The sequence below is a fragment of the Neofelis nebulosa genome, chromosome 4, assembly GCF_028018385.1.
Source record: "Neofelis nebulosa isolate mNeoNeb1 chromosome 4, mNeoNeb1.pri, whole genome shotgun sequence".
Taxonomy (NCBI): domain Eukaryota; kingdom Metazoa; phylum Chordata; class Mammalia; order Carnivora; family Felidae; genus Neofelis; species Neofelis nebulosa.
This window is the reverse complement of record NC_080785.1, coordinates 125,234,653-125,251,268: the sequence shown is the minus strand read 5'-3', so window position 1 is coordinate 125,251,268 and position 16,616 is coordinate 125,234,653. Positions and strand designations below refer to the sequence as shown.

The 16,616-nt window shown below is 37.5% G+C and overlaps 1 protein-coding gene across 8 annotated transcripts in view; it reads left to right on the top strand.

Annotated features, from left to right (window-relative positions):
• Positions 1 to 16,616, top strand: part of CNTN4 (contactin 4) — a 914,517-nt gene that overhangs the window by 448,242 nt on the left and 449,659 nt on the right. For all 8 annotated transcript variants that reach the window (XM_058726189.1, XM_058726188.1, XM_058726182.1 and 5 more), the window contains one exon: positions 8,024 to 8,165. In XM_058726189.1, coding sequence (XP_058582172.1) covers positions 8,111 to 8,165 — 55 coding nt within the window. In that variant the 5' untranslated portion in view covers positions 8,024 to 8,110. The remainder of the gene's footprint in view (positions 1 to 8,023; positions 8,166 to 16,616) is intronic.

Below are 16,616 nucleotides of genomic sequence, written 5' to 3'. Positions count from 1 at the left end.
CCCCATATTGTTTTCTGCAGTTGAACCAGTTTGCATTCCCATCAACAGCCCGAGTATTCTTCTTTCTCCAAATCCTCACCAACATCTGTTGTTTCATGTGTTTTTCATTTTAGCCATTTTAACAGAGGTGAAGTGATACCTCATTCCCTGATGAGATTTGGTTTGTATTTTCCTGATGGTAAGTGATAATGAGCATCATCTCATATGTCTATTGCCCATCTGAATATCTTCTTAGGAGAAAGGTCTGTTCAAGTCTTCTGCTATTTTTAATTGGATCCATTGTTTTTCAGCTGTTTACTTGTTTGTATATGTTGTTTTTATATTTTGGATACTAACCCTTTATTGGATATGTCATTTGGAAGTATCTTCTCCCATTCTGTAGGTTGCCTTTTAGTTTTATTGATTGTTTCCTATGTTGTGCAGAAGCTTTTTATTTTAATGTAGTCCCAAGAGGTCTTTACTCCAGTTTGAATTTTTTTGTATGTGTGTATGGTATGAGAAAGTGATCCAGTTACAGGGTGCTTGGGTGGCTCGGTCGGTTCTGCATCCGACTCTTGATTTTGGCTCAGGTAATGATCTTAATTATTGTGAGATCAAGCCCCATGTCAGGCTCTGCGCTGGCAGTGCAGAGCCTGCTTGGGATTCTCTCCTTCTTTCTCTCCTGCTCATGCTCCCTCTTTCAAAATTAATAAAATAAACATTAAAAAAAGTGGTCCAGTTTCATTATTTTACACATCCAGTTTTCCCAGCATCATTTGTTGAAGAGACTGCCCTTATCCCATTAGATATTCTTTCCTGTTTGTTGAAGATCAATTAACCATATAGTTGTGGGCTTATTTCTGGGTTTTCTATTCTGTCCTATTGATCTTTGTGTTTACTTTAATGCCAGTACCATACTGTTTTGATTACTATAGCTTTGTAAGATAACCTGAAGTCCATAATTGTGGTGCCTCTAGCTTTGCTTTTCTTTTTTCAAGATTACTTTTGTTATTTGGGGGTCTTTTGTGGTTCCACAAATTTTAGAGTTGTTTGTTTTTGTTCTGTGAAAAATGCTACTGGTATTTTGATAGGGATTGCCTTAAATGTATGTGAACATTACTTTGGATATAAACATTTTAATAATCATTGTTCTTCCAATCCATGAGCATGGGTATCTTTCCATTTCTCTGTGTCACTTTCAGTTTCTTTCATTAGTGTTTTATAGTTTTCAGAGTGCACGTCTTTTACCTCTTTGGTTAGGTTTATTCCTAAGTATTTTATTATTCTTGAGCACCACACATAGAATTTAAAAGCATATCTCATACAACTTTGCGGGATGGGAACATGCTGTAATCTGAGAAATAGTGCCATGCTCTAAATAGATTTGATGATGACAAAGCCATGGTGACTACCATTCATTTCAGTAATTATCTTTCAAATAGACAACTGTTCTATGATATGATGGTGCAAGCCAGGCCTTCAAGGCTTCAAGATTACTTACAAGCAATCTAGTTCACCTTCCTCTTTTATTGGTGGAGAAATTTGCCAAGCAATTAAGTACAACACTGAGCCAATAAGCCAGTTATGCTGACTCTTAATCCAAGGATCTTTTAAAATACTGCACTGTAATTATTGAGATTACTTCAGTTTTTTGAAAATTGTCTCCTAAGTAATAATGTGTAAAGGTCCAACATCAAAGTAGATTAAGGTTTTATAAGGAGAAAGTGATTGTTGGTATATATTCTAAGAAACTTAAGAAAATTTTGAAAATTAGTGTATAGAAGTCTCTTGTCTCTCAGGGTGTATAAAATATATCCTTCAGTGACTGCAATGATGAGATACTGGCTAGCTTGGCTTTTATCTCCAAGGATATCTTTCTAATGTAATTATTGTATTTCTGGTTAGAATTGCCACAAGTGGTAGACATTGTTTTGTCCAAAAAAGGCTTTAAAAATGAAGAAGATTGTCCACTTTAACTGACCCTCTCTTATTCCTCAAGGCCTTCTCTAATGAAGTTTTACAATGGATATAGAGTCCAAATCAGCCGATAGGTGATGTACAGTCTAAATAAGGGATTCCATCTTATGCATGCCTACCTCTTGGTAATTAGGTGGGGTTTTCTAAATGTATTATCCAGCCCCTTTATATTTTTTCTTCTTTACACTGTCCTGTCTGTTCTTTGAGATGCTTTGGAATGAGCAATCCAATGAGAGAAACCATGCAACATATGTTTTTTCACCATTCCTAAAGGAGACTTGTTGCAGTGTCCACAGAAATAGGGAAAGCATCAGGGACATAGAAATGGAAATGTGTCTTTTCTAGTACATAGAGTAAAAAGCTAAAACAGGGAGAAAAGCTAGTAAGCAAATTCGATTGAGTGATACGATAGGAATTTTCACTCTCCAAGAAGAACCTGTAGGCCAGCTACCATAACCATAGGAAGTATGCATTATATGTATTACTCATTTGACATATAAACTAACTTGTACAGTCAGTAATCTTTTCTACCTGCTGAGTTGTTGTGCCCTTGTGAGTAGAGACCTTGACCTTGACTCTTTTCATTCTGCACATTACCATTTGATTAATGGGCACTCAGTAAATATCTGTTGACTGATTGAACACTAAGATTTGACTGTATGCCATTTTCCCTTGAATTGATTGGCAGATTGCTTTCTAAAGAAGCTAGATTTCTCTCTTGCTTCCAGTTTTGTTCACTGCTTCCCCGCCATTGTGATTGACTGCACCCCTCATTAGCTAATTGTAGAGTTAAAAAATGCTCAACTGTACAACTGGGCAATGTGGACGATCCTTTTTAAAATTCCTGCCTTAAGAATGGCTGCCCTCTAAATAATAATTAGTAAGAAAACAAATGTTCATGTTGCTCTTATACTTGGAGGGAAACGAACTTACTCACATTTGTGCTGTTGTAAGAAGTTTGTGAATTAGCTCTAGTGATATGTAGCCTTCTAACTAGATCTCAGCTCAGAAGCTTTACTGTATGAATGTTACACAGATTCTGCACTATTACTTACTCGTATCTCACTTCATTTCTGCAGAAGGACAAAATGAAAAGCAGAGTCAGAAAAGAATCACTATCAGAACTTTATGTCATGCTTTAAAAGACACATAGTTTATTTACATTTTTGTCACTGGGAGAAAAAACCATAGGACTTTAAGTATGAAGACATAGATTTGAGTACTGGCTGTATTGATTTCTAGACATTTGGCCTTGGCCAAGTTCCACAGCCTCTCACAATCTAATTGCCAAAGCTATAATTTTTTAGAAGATAGTGATGCTTGATCTTCATGGTCCTCATGAAGGCTAAAATAAGAAGAGAATGTAAAAGCACATGGGATGTCCACAAAGGATATTAGTTACATGTTCTTTTATTTACATACCAACTATTGACTGCCTAGTCTATGCCATGCACTGTCCATATGTCTCTTTTTTTTTTAAATTTTTTTTAATGTTTATTTTTTGAGAGAGAGAGAGAGAGATACAGTGCAAACAGGGAAGGGACAGAGGGAGAAGGAGACACAGAATCCAAAGTAGGCTCCAGGCTCTGAGCTGTCAGCACAGAGCCTGATGTGGGGGCCTGAACTCACGAACCATGAGATCATGACCTGAACCGAAGTCAGACACCTAGCTGAATGAGCCACCCAGGCGCCTCTTCATGTGTCTCTTAAATATCAATGAATAAAGCAATGATTCCCTACCTTCATAAAGTTTAAATTTCATTTGTGGGGGGGGATTTTAACCTCCACCTAAATAATAATAATAATAGCTAATATTCACTTTCAAAACATATGTCACTTGACCTGTATACCATACTTGTGAGAAAGATAGGGTTCATGCCACGATCCCCAATCTATAGACAAATGTTTTCAAAGATTAAATTGCTTTCCCCAAATATGGTAACTGAGATGAACCAGAATGAAAGAATTCCATGTGTTTGATTCCAAATCCAGTGTTTTTCCAGTCTGTCTTGATGCCATGAGGACTTGAAATTTTTATTATATATTGGAAGTATACTTAGTAATTAGAGAGTTAATTTGTTGACCAGAAGAGAAAAAGCAAATGGGGTAGAATAGATATTCTATACTTCTGAGGATTGCATTTAAAGCAAATCCCCATACTCCTAAATCAACCTTTTATAGGTCTTTTCCTTGTTAAAGGCATTCTCCTCATCCTCTTAGCCTTCAGATTCAAGTCCAAATTCTTTAGTATACATTCAAGCAGTTTGGTTATCAGGCCTCTGACTTAGGCTGGGCTGGGCAGGGCTAGGCTGTTTTTAACAAGGATGGCAGCTAAGTGTCAAGAACCTGAACTCAGTGCCTTGCATAAATTCTCACTAATTCTTCCAGTAAGCCTGGAAGACAGGTATTATTGCCACTATTTTACAAATGAGCCACTTAGCTGGGGAATGGGAGGCCCAAGATTAAAGCACAGTACTGACTTTTCAGACTTTGCTGCTTTCATTATCTTGTATTGTGGTAACTTGAACTCTAAATTCGCAGCTTCATCCCTGTGTGTTTTCCTTATCCCTTGGCTTAGAATTTCCTTCCTCCCTCTTATTGATCCTTTAAACTTAGTTCAGCTGTTGAGGCCCTTTGGAGAGCTTTCTTGAAGCCCTAGCCCCACTGCCCCACAATTCAGTTAGATGATAACTCTTTTGCATCCTTAACACTTTGTACCTAATAGACTTATAATGTGTGTTGAACTGCATTATAATGACTGGTTTAGTTCCTTCTCTTGTCAAGCCAGCAGTGAGCTCCTTGAGGACAGGGCCTTACTTCCATTGCCTCTGCACACCTAACACCTTGTACTATTTCTGTTCACAATAAACACATCTCCTTATTTGTTGAGCTGAATTAGAGCTACTTGGATACCAGCAGAATTTTAATTTAGCAGAGTGCTAAATCAAATAATTATATGATCAGACCCTGCATGTAGGTTCTTGAAAACCAGGACTCTTAAGGGAGAACTGAATCCTGCTTTTGTCTTAAGTACTTTACAGGGAGGTCTTTGGTATTACTGTTAGTATAAGAGTATCAGAATTGTTTGAAGGGTTGAAGGCTAGAGGCATTTTGCTCTGTTTAGCAGTATGTAAAAATAACCAGAGAATTCTCAGTTAATCTCCTTCCGGCTCAGCCAGAGAAAGCAACTGAGTCCTCTTTCATTGTTTGGCTTCCTCTGTAGGATTTACGAGTCTAATTCTTGGGCAAGGTCTCAAAGTTAGTGCTGAGTATACTACCTTTTGCTATAGCCACCTTAGGATAAACCAGGGAGAACTCTGAGCTGCAGGAGAGATCTATTACCACCATAACTCTTGGCTCATCCTGCAGCTTTCTTTCTGGCTTTAGCAAAAAAACCCTGGAATTATGAAACTTTGTATCCTGTACCACAGTCCCACATGAGATTCATGAATCTTCAGCTCCATACAGAAAACGTGGTGCTCTGGCTAATACTACCCACTAGACAAATTACTGTCAATGACCCCATTATTTCTGATTAGGTAAAGGTGAACCTTACTGTCTTCAATGTAAATAAATACCAATAAGATTCCTGAATTCCTTCATCCTTAAAAATCTACAGCTCTTAACACATACTGTAAATAGCATCATATCATGAATTAAATCTTTATCATGAAATTGGGTACATTTTCTAAGCTAATTTTAATTGCTTCAAGAAACTGCTTAACATTGTAAATCAATCCCCAGGTCTGAGATGACATTTCCCTCACAAAATTAATTATTAATACCCTGATCATTTGCTTAAGACATTAATAGTTTTCATTGATCAGCACATCCTGTTTATCTAAAATGGCCTAATCACCATGCATGTCAGAAGAGTATCTGAACATATCCAATTAGAGATGCCGCCTGCTTTCAGCCACATCAGCAGATCAGAAGAGTCCCTTTTGTCTTCACAACATATTAAGTCTAGCTTTATCAGAAACTTAGCTATTTAAGGGCACAAAAGAAGGATGAGTTCTCTAATGATGGTTCTTCACTTTCTGTTAGCTTTCTCGTAAACATAAAGGTTTCTCAGTGATCATGTGGTATAAATTAATGCTAAGAGCCCTTGATTAACGAGCTTGTGCTGGTCCATTTTTTCATGCGAGCCCGTGTTTACTCACGGTGTTTTCCTTATGACTGAGAGTGAGATGAGAAGCCCCAGGTTATTATCAGATTAAAAATATTGGAGCTACAATAATATCTATTGTTTTATCATTTATCATATTTATCATAACATTTATCATAACATTTATCATATTGTTAATATCATTTGTATGGCACTATATAGTTTTCACTCACTTATTAAGTAGATATCACTTGAAACAATCTTGAGAGGGAGGGAGGATGGGGTGCATACCCAGGACCATGCAACTAGTTATAGCCAGGCTTGTAAAGAGATTTTGAGTCTCCCAGTTTCCTAGCGTTCTCCTTTATTTGACTAACTGATAGATAGAAAGCATCATGCTCATCTTTGAAACCCCAGTGGGAGCTCCTCTCTTTTATAAAGTCTCCCAGGACAGAAAGTTTCCTCCTTCCTTCCCAATGGCATATTGTATTGCAGTTTTTTGAAATGTGCACAACTGCCCTCATTGGAGTAGGAAGAGATTCTTGATGCTAGAATTTTTGTCCGCATTTTGGCAGGTCCAAGTGCCTCACCTAGTATTGGGCAAGCAGAGGGTGCCCCATATATGCGACTGCATGGCTGGATGGCAGTATAGAGGGAGAAGGGATGGGTACATGAGAGCAAGTGCAGTAGAGAGTTCTGTTTTCTAAGGTCATGTTGCAAACCTTTGGCACCTGACAATGATTTGGCTTTGTTTGGTTCACACATTGTTTAAAAAAAATATTTTGAACTAATTCCCAGTATTTAAAACTTGGGAGAGTCTCAAAGTATCTGGGTGGTTCAGTCGGTTAAGCATCCAACCTTGACTCACGTCATGATCTCGAAGTTCATGAGTTCCAGCCCCGTGTTGGGCCCTGTGTTGATACCTCGAGGCCTGAAAGCTGCTTCAGATTCTTTGTCTCCCTCCCTTCTCTCTCTCTCTCTCTCTCTTATGTGTCTCTCTCTCTGCTTCTCCCCCACCTTTCAAAAATATATAAACATTAAAACTTGGAAGATTTTTCAAAATACAATAATATTTGCAAATTTTCTTTGAAAAGGTCCTGCCATCCTGGGTCTGTGCACCATATGTTAGCCATTAGCTTGAGCTAAGGAATACCCTCCAGCTTCATACAGGACCTGGCTGTGTTCTCCAGAGTGCCCATGTTTGCCCGCCTGCTTCACTCATACTTACTTAATTTGTAGCCTTTGGAATACAGAACAAGGAGCCTTTCTTTACTACAGAGTTATCCTAATTTAATATTCCTGGATAATGGAAGAATCACTGTTGTAAATCATGTTCAGGATTTTTCCAAAAGAACCTCATTGCCAGCTACTCATAGTTGGTAGGATTTTTTTTTTTTTTGGTAGGCAGAAGAGCTGCACATTTTACTGCATTTTAGAGATGAAACATAGAACATAAGGAAAAAAAATGTTTAAATTGTTAGAGTAGTTATAATTTTCCCACATGTAATTCCATTCCAAACCTTGGGAATTTTTCCTCATGGTCCAGCAGTGTTAACCCTCTCTTGTTCACTGACAGCTGAACTCTTCATGCTGACTTTTTTAGCATATTATTAATTTCGAAAATAAAGAAGAACAGGGACTGGAGAATAAGGGACTAGATAGGACCTTGTAAAGAAACATAGTTCATTCCCCTGCCTTTGGATTGTTTCACATCTAATCAGAACTATTCTTGTTTTCACTCAGTAGCCACAGGGACACGTCAGCTCATCTCTGTCCAAATATTATTTGGAAGAAAAGGAAAGGAAGCTTATTTGTTTCATATCCATAATTTAACATACTTTTCTTTAATAGTACTTTTCCACAAGTGAATTTTATTTGTTTTCAGATAAAGACAAATTTGCAGAGACCACAAAAAGAAGTATCTGCAAATCTCATTGTGATGTTTCTTCTTTCCCACAGATTAAAGGTTGAACAAAACTTAAAAGAAGCAGCGATTCTATTCATTTGATACTGGACTTGAAACTCCTTTGACCTCAGAAACTGAAGATGAGGTTGCCATGGGAACTGCTGGTACTGCAATCATTCATGTTGTGCCTTGCAGGTAGAGTGTCATTTAAAAACTTTTTGATTTAAAAACGCTACTGTATTTCACACTAATTCAAAAGTGGGCCTTCGCTTTCGATGGCCATGATAAAATTGTAAGAGTGCATGCTACGATGACTAGCATTTGCTGACACTGTTGAATCTGCTTTCCTGATGGTCTTTTAGTGGCTCTTTCCATGGTGTAGTATCCAGAGCTAGACACTGATGTTTCCACCTGTCTATCTGGTCCTTTTAGAGTCCTTTGAGCCATTATTTAGTTTGAAAGTTGTTATTTTTGCTCATCCCACTGCTCAGTTGCACAGAGATATTGGGCAATAAAACTGATAACATAGTCTAGAGCCTTACCTCCTTTGATGTCAGCAGATGGAAGTCGATTTGGGTAGCTCTTTCAGTGTCTTTGTTAATATTACTCCATTTTTTCGTCCTCTCTTTTTCATTTCGATATACCTATAGTTAGCAGGAGCTGGAAAGTAAGAAGACAGGAGATTTTTTTCCCATATGCCCATGGTCAACTAGTAGACAAGGACTTTAAAGAGTTCAAACATACTATTTATTGCTTTCTCCATTTTCTGGAAGGTATGAGCCTACCAGCCGACATACATAATTCATATGTTGATGGAACCTAAGTCCAACATGCACTGATAGTTTTCAGGTTGGCATGGTGGGCATCTTTCCAGGCCTTTCAGAGGGACACCTGAATATATTTACATTTAAGACTTTTGGTTCACCATTACTCAGATCCACGAATTCATTCAAATAATGGTACTGAGTACCTTGCAAAGACCCAGCTTTGTTCCAGTGTCTGAGAATATAATCCGGAGCAAGTAGGACACAATTACTGCTCCCTTAAAGCTGTATTAGCTGAGTTCTATAGCTATATAGACTGAAAGCTTGATAGAACAGATTAATTGCAACTGTTACATAATTAAAGGTAGTAATAGTAATACTGACATGTATAGGTCACTTACTCCATGCCAGACACTATGCTAAACTCTTGTACTTTAGCTCATCTCATTCCACCATGACCACTGAGAAGTAATAACTGTTTATTTGTACTCACATGTCTATTTTTATTATTATTACTGAAATGGCAAGAAGTTAAGAAACTTACCCAAGGTCACCAAGCCAGTAAGTGGTGAAACTGTTAAGTTTCTGACTCAAACAGACAAACTCTAGAATCCATAGTTTTGATTATTATAACATACAGTATTTTAGCTATATTGTTGATTTGTCCAGTTCATGCTTGCAAATGTATTCTTGAAATTTGGGGTTTCATTTTTACTGTGTTTTTTTAAACACGAACTCTCCTTCACTCATAAGTAATCCCCTGCCTTTAAATCCTGAACCTCTTGCCTTTGCAAACATCCTCACCATTCCCTGATTTTGGACATTTTGCCATCTAGCCATCTGTTTTAACTTTATCACTTCTCTTCCTCATCTGGTCAGAGCCTAAATCATGTCATCCCAGCAAAGTACATCAGGCTCTGTGCCTCAGTTGCTTTTCTCTAGTCTTTTTTATGGACTTTGACCCTCCTAAAAAGGCCTCAACTGAGTCATTCTGGCTTTAACTTCTAATGACTCTGGGATGAATGTATTCTTTAAAGCTGAAAGCAGTGAATTGATGTCACAGTATTTTACTACAGCAATGTGCTTATTTAACCCACTGTGCTGAGTAGATGTCAAGAAATTAAAGAGTTGAAAATCGAGGAAGACATTAATCTCCTCAGTTGTGTTTTGAAAAACTTGGACTTCTCACTGAAGATGTGTACCTGTATCTTTTTTCTTCACTTAGCTTTTTGTAGGGCATCAGTATATTGATTGTTTTTGTGAGCCTTTTTTGTGAACTGTTTCACATGGCATTAATATTCTCTTACCATATGCCTCCTTCAATGTAGGTAAAGTCAAGCTTTAATTAATGTTTTTGTTTTCTTGCTATTTGTCTTGATTTCGTTAATTTATATAGCACTTGACACTGAATTTTGAACAGATTTCTTTAACTGCTTTAGCTTCTCATCCTTTTCCTTTTCTGTACTTAGTTACAGCTTTCATGGTAAGTTTTTGACAAGGAAAATATTTATGCCTATTATGTTTACCATAATTAGTAAATCTCAAATGTGTCTGTTCCATAAGAAAGAAGATCCAAATGAATAAGCAGACTTCTATAAGAGATATACCTCAAGAGGACTAGTAATTACTTAATTAGCAATTAATAATTAGTAATTTATGGTACAGTGGAAATGTTCTCCTCCTTTGCTAAATGCTACACTTAGTCTCTGAAAATAATTTTTTTAAGAAGAGGGGTGCTTGCCTGGCTCAGTAGAGCATGTGACTCTTGATCTCAGGGTTGTGAGTTCAAGCCTCATGTTGTGTGTAGAGATTACTTAGGAAGAAAGGAAGGAAGGAATTAAGGTAGGAAGGCAGGAAGGAATTAAAGTAGGAAGGACTAGAGAGAGGAAGGAAGGAAGGAATTAAGATAAGAAGGAAGGAAGGACTACTGATGCCAGCAGTCTGAAAATCTAGTCCCTGCAAAATTGGTTTTAATTATTCTGCCTCTTAATGAATTTAAACTAGGGATCACAAAACTCTGCTACCTGAAAGAACAAGGAAGCGAACATGTGAGTGAAACATTCTTCAAGGGATAGTGACTCTTACATGTAATAGAAGATGTTGGTAATTGTGGAAAACGAGAGAAAACATATCCTATTAAATTACAAACCAGTGCCTGGCTCTAGTCCTTCATGCTAGGTCTTCTAGTTCTTCAAGACTTTTATGCATAAATCTCCTAATGTTTTAATATTGCCAACCCATTCACATTAATTTTTAAAATAAAAGGCTGCATGAAACCAACCAAATGGTCTCCCGTTTGCAAAGTTTATTTCAACCACTTGGTTTTTCTTTGTTATTATACACTTTGCGAGGGACACTACATGTTGGGGTCTCTGTACTAATAACTCTTCCTTTTGCCAAGAATGTTCATGCTCTAAATGTCCCTGTCACTTTCCCTCTAACCTTATTAAATGTCACTTAATTAGTGAGGCCTTTCTTGATGACAATACACAAATTAATATAAAGGAAAATAACTATTTTCTTTCACCAATACTTTATACCTCTCTTATTATTTTATTTTTTTCTAGAATTCTTATACATGTATGAATATCTGCATATTTTATTTGTCTTTATACTAAATGTCTTTCCACACTAGAATGAAACTTTATTAAGGCAGATATTTCTGTTTGTTTTTAGACCACTGCTATATCCCCAGCATCTTCAAAATGCCTAGTGAACAGTGCCATTCAATGAGTAAATAAATATATTTCAAATAAATGAATGCTGCATACTGGCCATTAATAAGAGAGAGAGAGAGAGAGAGAGAGAGAGAGAGAGCAAGCGAGCATGAACATACACATAGGTAACTCTTTCCTCTGGTACATTCCTTAACCAATGAAGTATGAGGAACAGTAACAAATACTGTGGCCACCTGTCATTTGCAAGGACAGTTATTAGGCACATTCTACACAGTTTCTTAGAAGTCCTCAGAAAGACTGAATCCCAGATGCCCACAGTAGTTTCTTCTAATTTTCCCTGCTTCTCTCCTGCTCCCTGGGATCATCTCCCAAATAAATGTTTCCTCCCCTCCCCAAATCCTTCCCTCAGGCTCTGCTTTTGAGGTAATCCAAACCAAAAATATGCACACACCAATTAATAGAGCAGTAGGGTAATATTGGTCATGTCAATAATTGGGAAGAAACCAGATAGGAAACATAGCTTTGACAGATTATTGAAGTGTTGACTATGATATATATCCATATATGTATATGTGTACAAGTACTGATATGAGTAAATATAATATGCCTTTATATAGATACATCTTAAGTAATATCTAGGTCCTGGAACCAGATAGTTTCACTATTAACCATCTCTTTTATTCTTCTTACTGTTAAGTAGTTGCATTATTAGCCAGATGCTGGGCAGGTCATATGTGCCTCTCTGGGATTCACTTTACACCTCTGTACAACGAGGCTGTTAAACAGGTGGTCCCTAAAGTCCTTTTCAACTCAAAAGTTTTTGTTTTTAGCTATACACAAGGTTTGAGAAGCATAGAGATTCTGAGAGCATTAGAGCTAAGCTTCAAATTTTATTCAACTAATATGAAATTTTACATATGTCCTGTGCCTTACCATGTGTTACTGATTCTGTTCACGTTGGCAGAGTTTGAAGGAAAGAGTAAAATGGCTGGTCCATTTACTTGTTCATGTGCAGCAAGAGGTGTGAAGACATTTCAATACCCTGTGTGAATGCATGAAAAAAAAATGCATGTTTGATGTATTCTCAGTTGATCTTGGTTCCAGGGAGGCTAAGTTTGTTCCCATCTCTGTGGTGCAGTTTAGCAATTTCAGCAATTATCTCCTTTTGAGAAAGTGCATCCGTTCCAAATGCAAGCATTTTATTGACTTGCTCACAAAATCCATGCTGTTGTCATAGCTGCATCTGGGGATAGGTAGTGGAGTAAAGGTCCTGTATAATTCAGGAGAGACCTATTCTAGGATTGGTAAGTGTTCACAAAATGTGGAGGAAGGAGGAGCCCTGGGTTGAATAGTTTAATCACATTCATGTCGCTTGAATCGATGACAGTAAAATTGCCAATACCTGCAATCAGAGTCCTTGGAGAGAATGTTCAGTGGTCTTCAGAAGGGATGTTAGGCTCAGGAAATGTCTTATCAGTAAGACAAAAGTAGACTGTCTATGGTTTTAGCTTATTCCATGGTAGGAGAACACAAATACACATTAGGAACTTCCAGTATTTGTTGATGTTGAACTCAGTTAACATAATCTTTCCACATAATCAGAACATTCCAACAAAGTTGAGGATCATCCCTAAAACATCTTCCCTTCTTCATAATGCCCATATTGTCTCACCAGAATGGAGAGCACACTGAAGTTAGTTTCAGAGCTTATGCTCACAGTGCAGCCAGGTACAAAATTTGAGTTCTTCATATTCTCATATTTTTTCTACAGAATAAACAGAATAATGGGCAACATTCAAATAGTTAACAGTTCTAGATAGAAATTAAACCTAGTACTGCCTCTGCTTTTGCAAAAGCTACAAGTATTCAATGATGATAAAAAAACAACAATTGAGTAAATCTCAGTTTCCATATAGCTACTGCAAAGCATAGTCTTGTAGTGACCTCTTATTTTATTGCTTCTTTTTCTAAGAATCTGGTTTGCCAATGCATTTATAGTCATGCTGACTGAAGCCAAAGAATGGATTTCCTGTTTCCTCTGTGCTGTCTTCTAACCATGGCCATTAAATGAAGCCAAAGCAGCAGAAAGATTTACCAAGAAGAGAGCTAATAACTACATTAAAAAGCAGTGACTTTATTCAGGAAAGGAATGGGAAGAACTATGCCCAGAAAATAATAAATAGCAAGTGGAAAACTCCTTTTGAATATCATTTTAAGTATTTAAGTGCATTTCATGGTGGGATAATAAAAATGAGTAATGAAGATGTTGAGGTAAATAGAGAAACTGGCAACAGCTTTATATCCCCATAGGCATGGACATATAGTAGCATCATACAACGCAAAAGTTCTTAGCAATATTCAATTTTAGACCGCTCCGGAAGCAAAGTCATTAATGGCTTCATTAGCTATGCTCAGCCAAGCTGGATGTCTTAACTATATAAAACTCTCTTACTGATAGAGTCTAGGACATGTATCTACAAAAACAAAAGAAAAGAAAAAAAGAAAGAAAGAAATTCTGTTGAATGAAACATATTAGGAAGAAGGGAAAAAACAGTTGAAAATCTAAATATAACCATGCATTTCGTATCAGCTTGTGCAATAATTTTCTGTAGAAATGTGGAATTAAGCCTAGAGCTTGAGGATAGCAGGTAAAAGGATAGCCTCTGGCAACTCCAACCTTGTCAGAAATGTGACCTGGAGACCCAACAGTGCTGGTAGTTAAGAGCATGGGGCTTTGAGATAAAATAGATAGGTCTGTTGTTTAAAAGCTGTGTAATTTAGCGATTCTATCTCCCTAAGTCTTTGGTGACCCCGCCATCTATAAAATGGACAGAATAAGTATATTTACCTCATTTAGTTTATGAGGATTGAGCTCATGTATATGTTCTTCGTGCTTAACATATTGTCTGATACTTAGCACCATTCCTTGTGAGCTACTGTTCATTGAGTGATTGAACACACATTTGAGGATCTGCCAGTGTGAAGCATCGCACTGTTCTCTAAGAATGTAGTTCTAAGTGAAACATAGTCCCTGTCCTCTTGGCCCTGGTGGTCGTGATGATGCTGACAATGACCATGATGATACCAGTATCAGCTTCTTAGCACACTGGTGTCTGGCCTTCTTCAGTGGTTGAAGATTGCATAGCAGAGTTTATAGCTCATTTGTTGCCCTTCCTTCACCTTTTTGCAACATGACCTCATCTTTAAAATAGGGGTTATAATAATAATAATGAAGAATACCTATGAAAAATTAATACCTAAATTGATTAAATCTGTATGTTTAAAGGCACTTGGGAAGGTATCTAAGTTACCTAGGCAAAGTGTTAGTTGCTGTTAATGTCATTATTAACATCATCACCAGCAGCAACAAACCAGTGGACATCCATTTGCGTGTACAGCAGCCACAACATTTAGAGTCTACCTCCTAGAGGGAAGGCGCCTAGAACAGTTGCCAGTTGGAGCCATATATCTGGGGAACTGGCCCTGGGAAAGTGCTGGGAAGGTTTTTGTAATGGGGCCTCCAGAAATTACCAAGTTGCAAAGAGATGAGGTTTCTAAAGAGAGAAGGATCTGATGGCTCAAAATGATGAAAGATTTCTAAAATAAATTTTACAGAACAACAATAACAATAACAACAACAACTAAGACCAAGAAAGGTGCACATAAAAGCCCCTAGTGAACTGTGATGGAATGTGTCGGTGTAAAGACTGTGTGCTGTGCCATACCCTTCTATTCTTCTCTCCCCCTAAACTCCTGTTGTTGATCTGGTTGACCCAGATACTTCATCCATATGATAAACAGAGTTTGATGAGGATATTGCCCCACACTATTTTAATACTACCCTTAATCTGTTTATTGCTTGTTAACTATGAAATATTTGCTGAACAGTCTGTTTAGCAAGCCTCTTAGGGGCTGGTGGCAACTACAAGAATAATGAGTGAAAATTTATCGAGCATATCTGTGCCAGATATAGTATCACGTTCTTGAGTGCAGTATTCCATTTAACCTGACAATAACCCATTTCCTAGATGAGGGGTTACATGTCCTGACTAAGGAAGCAAAGCAGTATTTGAATTTGAGTCTATCCAGCTCCAAAGCCTGGGCTGTTAACTGTGATGGTATGATATCTAATGACACCTAGTCCTTGTCCTATGGAGCTCACCATCTTGTAAAATACTGTGAACCACTACTTCTCGAATGCAGTTCATGTACCAGCAGCATCAGCATCACCTAGTAATGTAGTAGAAATGTAGATTCCTGGGCCCAAGCCCAGACCTACAGAATCAGAATTTATGGAAACGAGCCCCTCAGTGTTTGTTTTAACAAGCGATCTATAAGATTCTGATGCTTTTGAGTGCTTGAGAACCACACTTAATGCTTTGAGAGGCAGGTAAGGCAGAAATTGTCATTATCCCAATTTTACGTGTGGGAATCTGAGTGGTAAGTGACCTGCTCAAGGTTATATGCCTGGCATTGATGGCAAAGCTAGAATCTAAGCTTTGTGATTCATAACCTGGTGGCCTACTTTTCCCCCTGGTATATATGCTCTCTTTTCACTCAGTCTAGTTTTCAGAGCACCTTACTGAATACCTGCTAATACAAAGTAAGGGCTTTTTATGCTGAAGAGATGTCCTGAGTATTGAAATAATTAAATTTTTCTGCTTAGCCTTGTTTCACTGCCTGTGAACCACTACCAGGTGATACTGGCCTGTGCTCTTTATCTGTTTTATGATGTAATGAATTCAGAAAAGATGTTGTTCTTTAATTTTGAAGCACTATGGGTAGAATCTTGGGAAAGCAGAAAATAAAAGAAAAATGTCCCTTGAGGCTACAAATACAGTATAATGACTCATCTTTTTGGTAAACAATAATGTACATATATTAGGTAAGATTTATGTGCTTAGAGAGATAGAGGAAGATATTTTGCAAACCCCTAGTGGATTGTCAGGTTGTTTGGTCTTCTTGGAGTAATCCAGAATCCTTTCCCTTAAGGAAGAAAACATATCATTTTGTTTTGGAAAGAAATAATTCCAGGGAATATAGCTCACCCCTTCAGATATGAATTGAGATGTGTGTCCAGGGTTCTCTTTTCTGCAGCAAGGTTTGGAAAAAGGCCACAGAAGACCAACCCCCTCTAAAGCTTTTAAATTTGTGCTGAAGCCAGCCACAGTTAGCTACTGAGCCCTTGATGTGTGAGTAGTCCA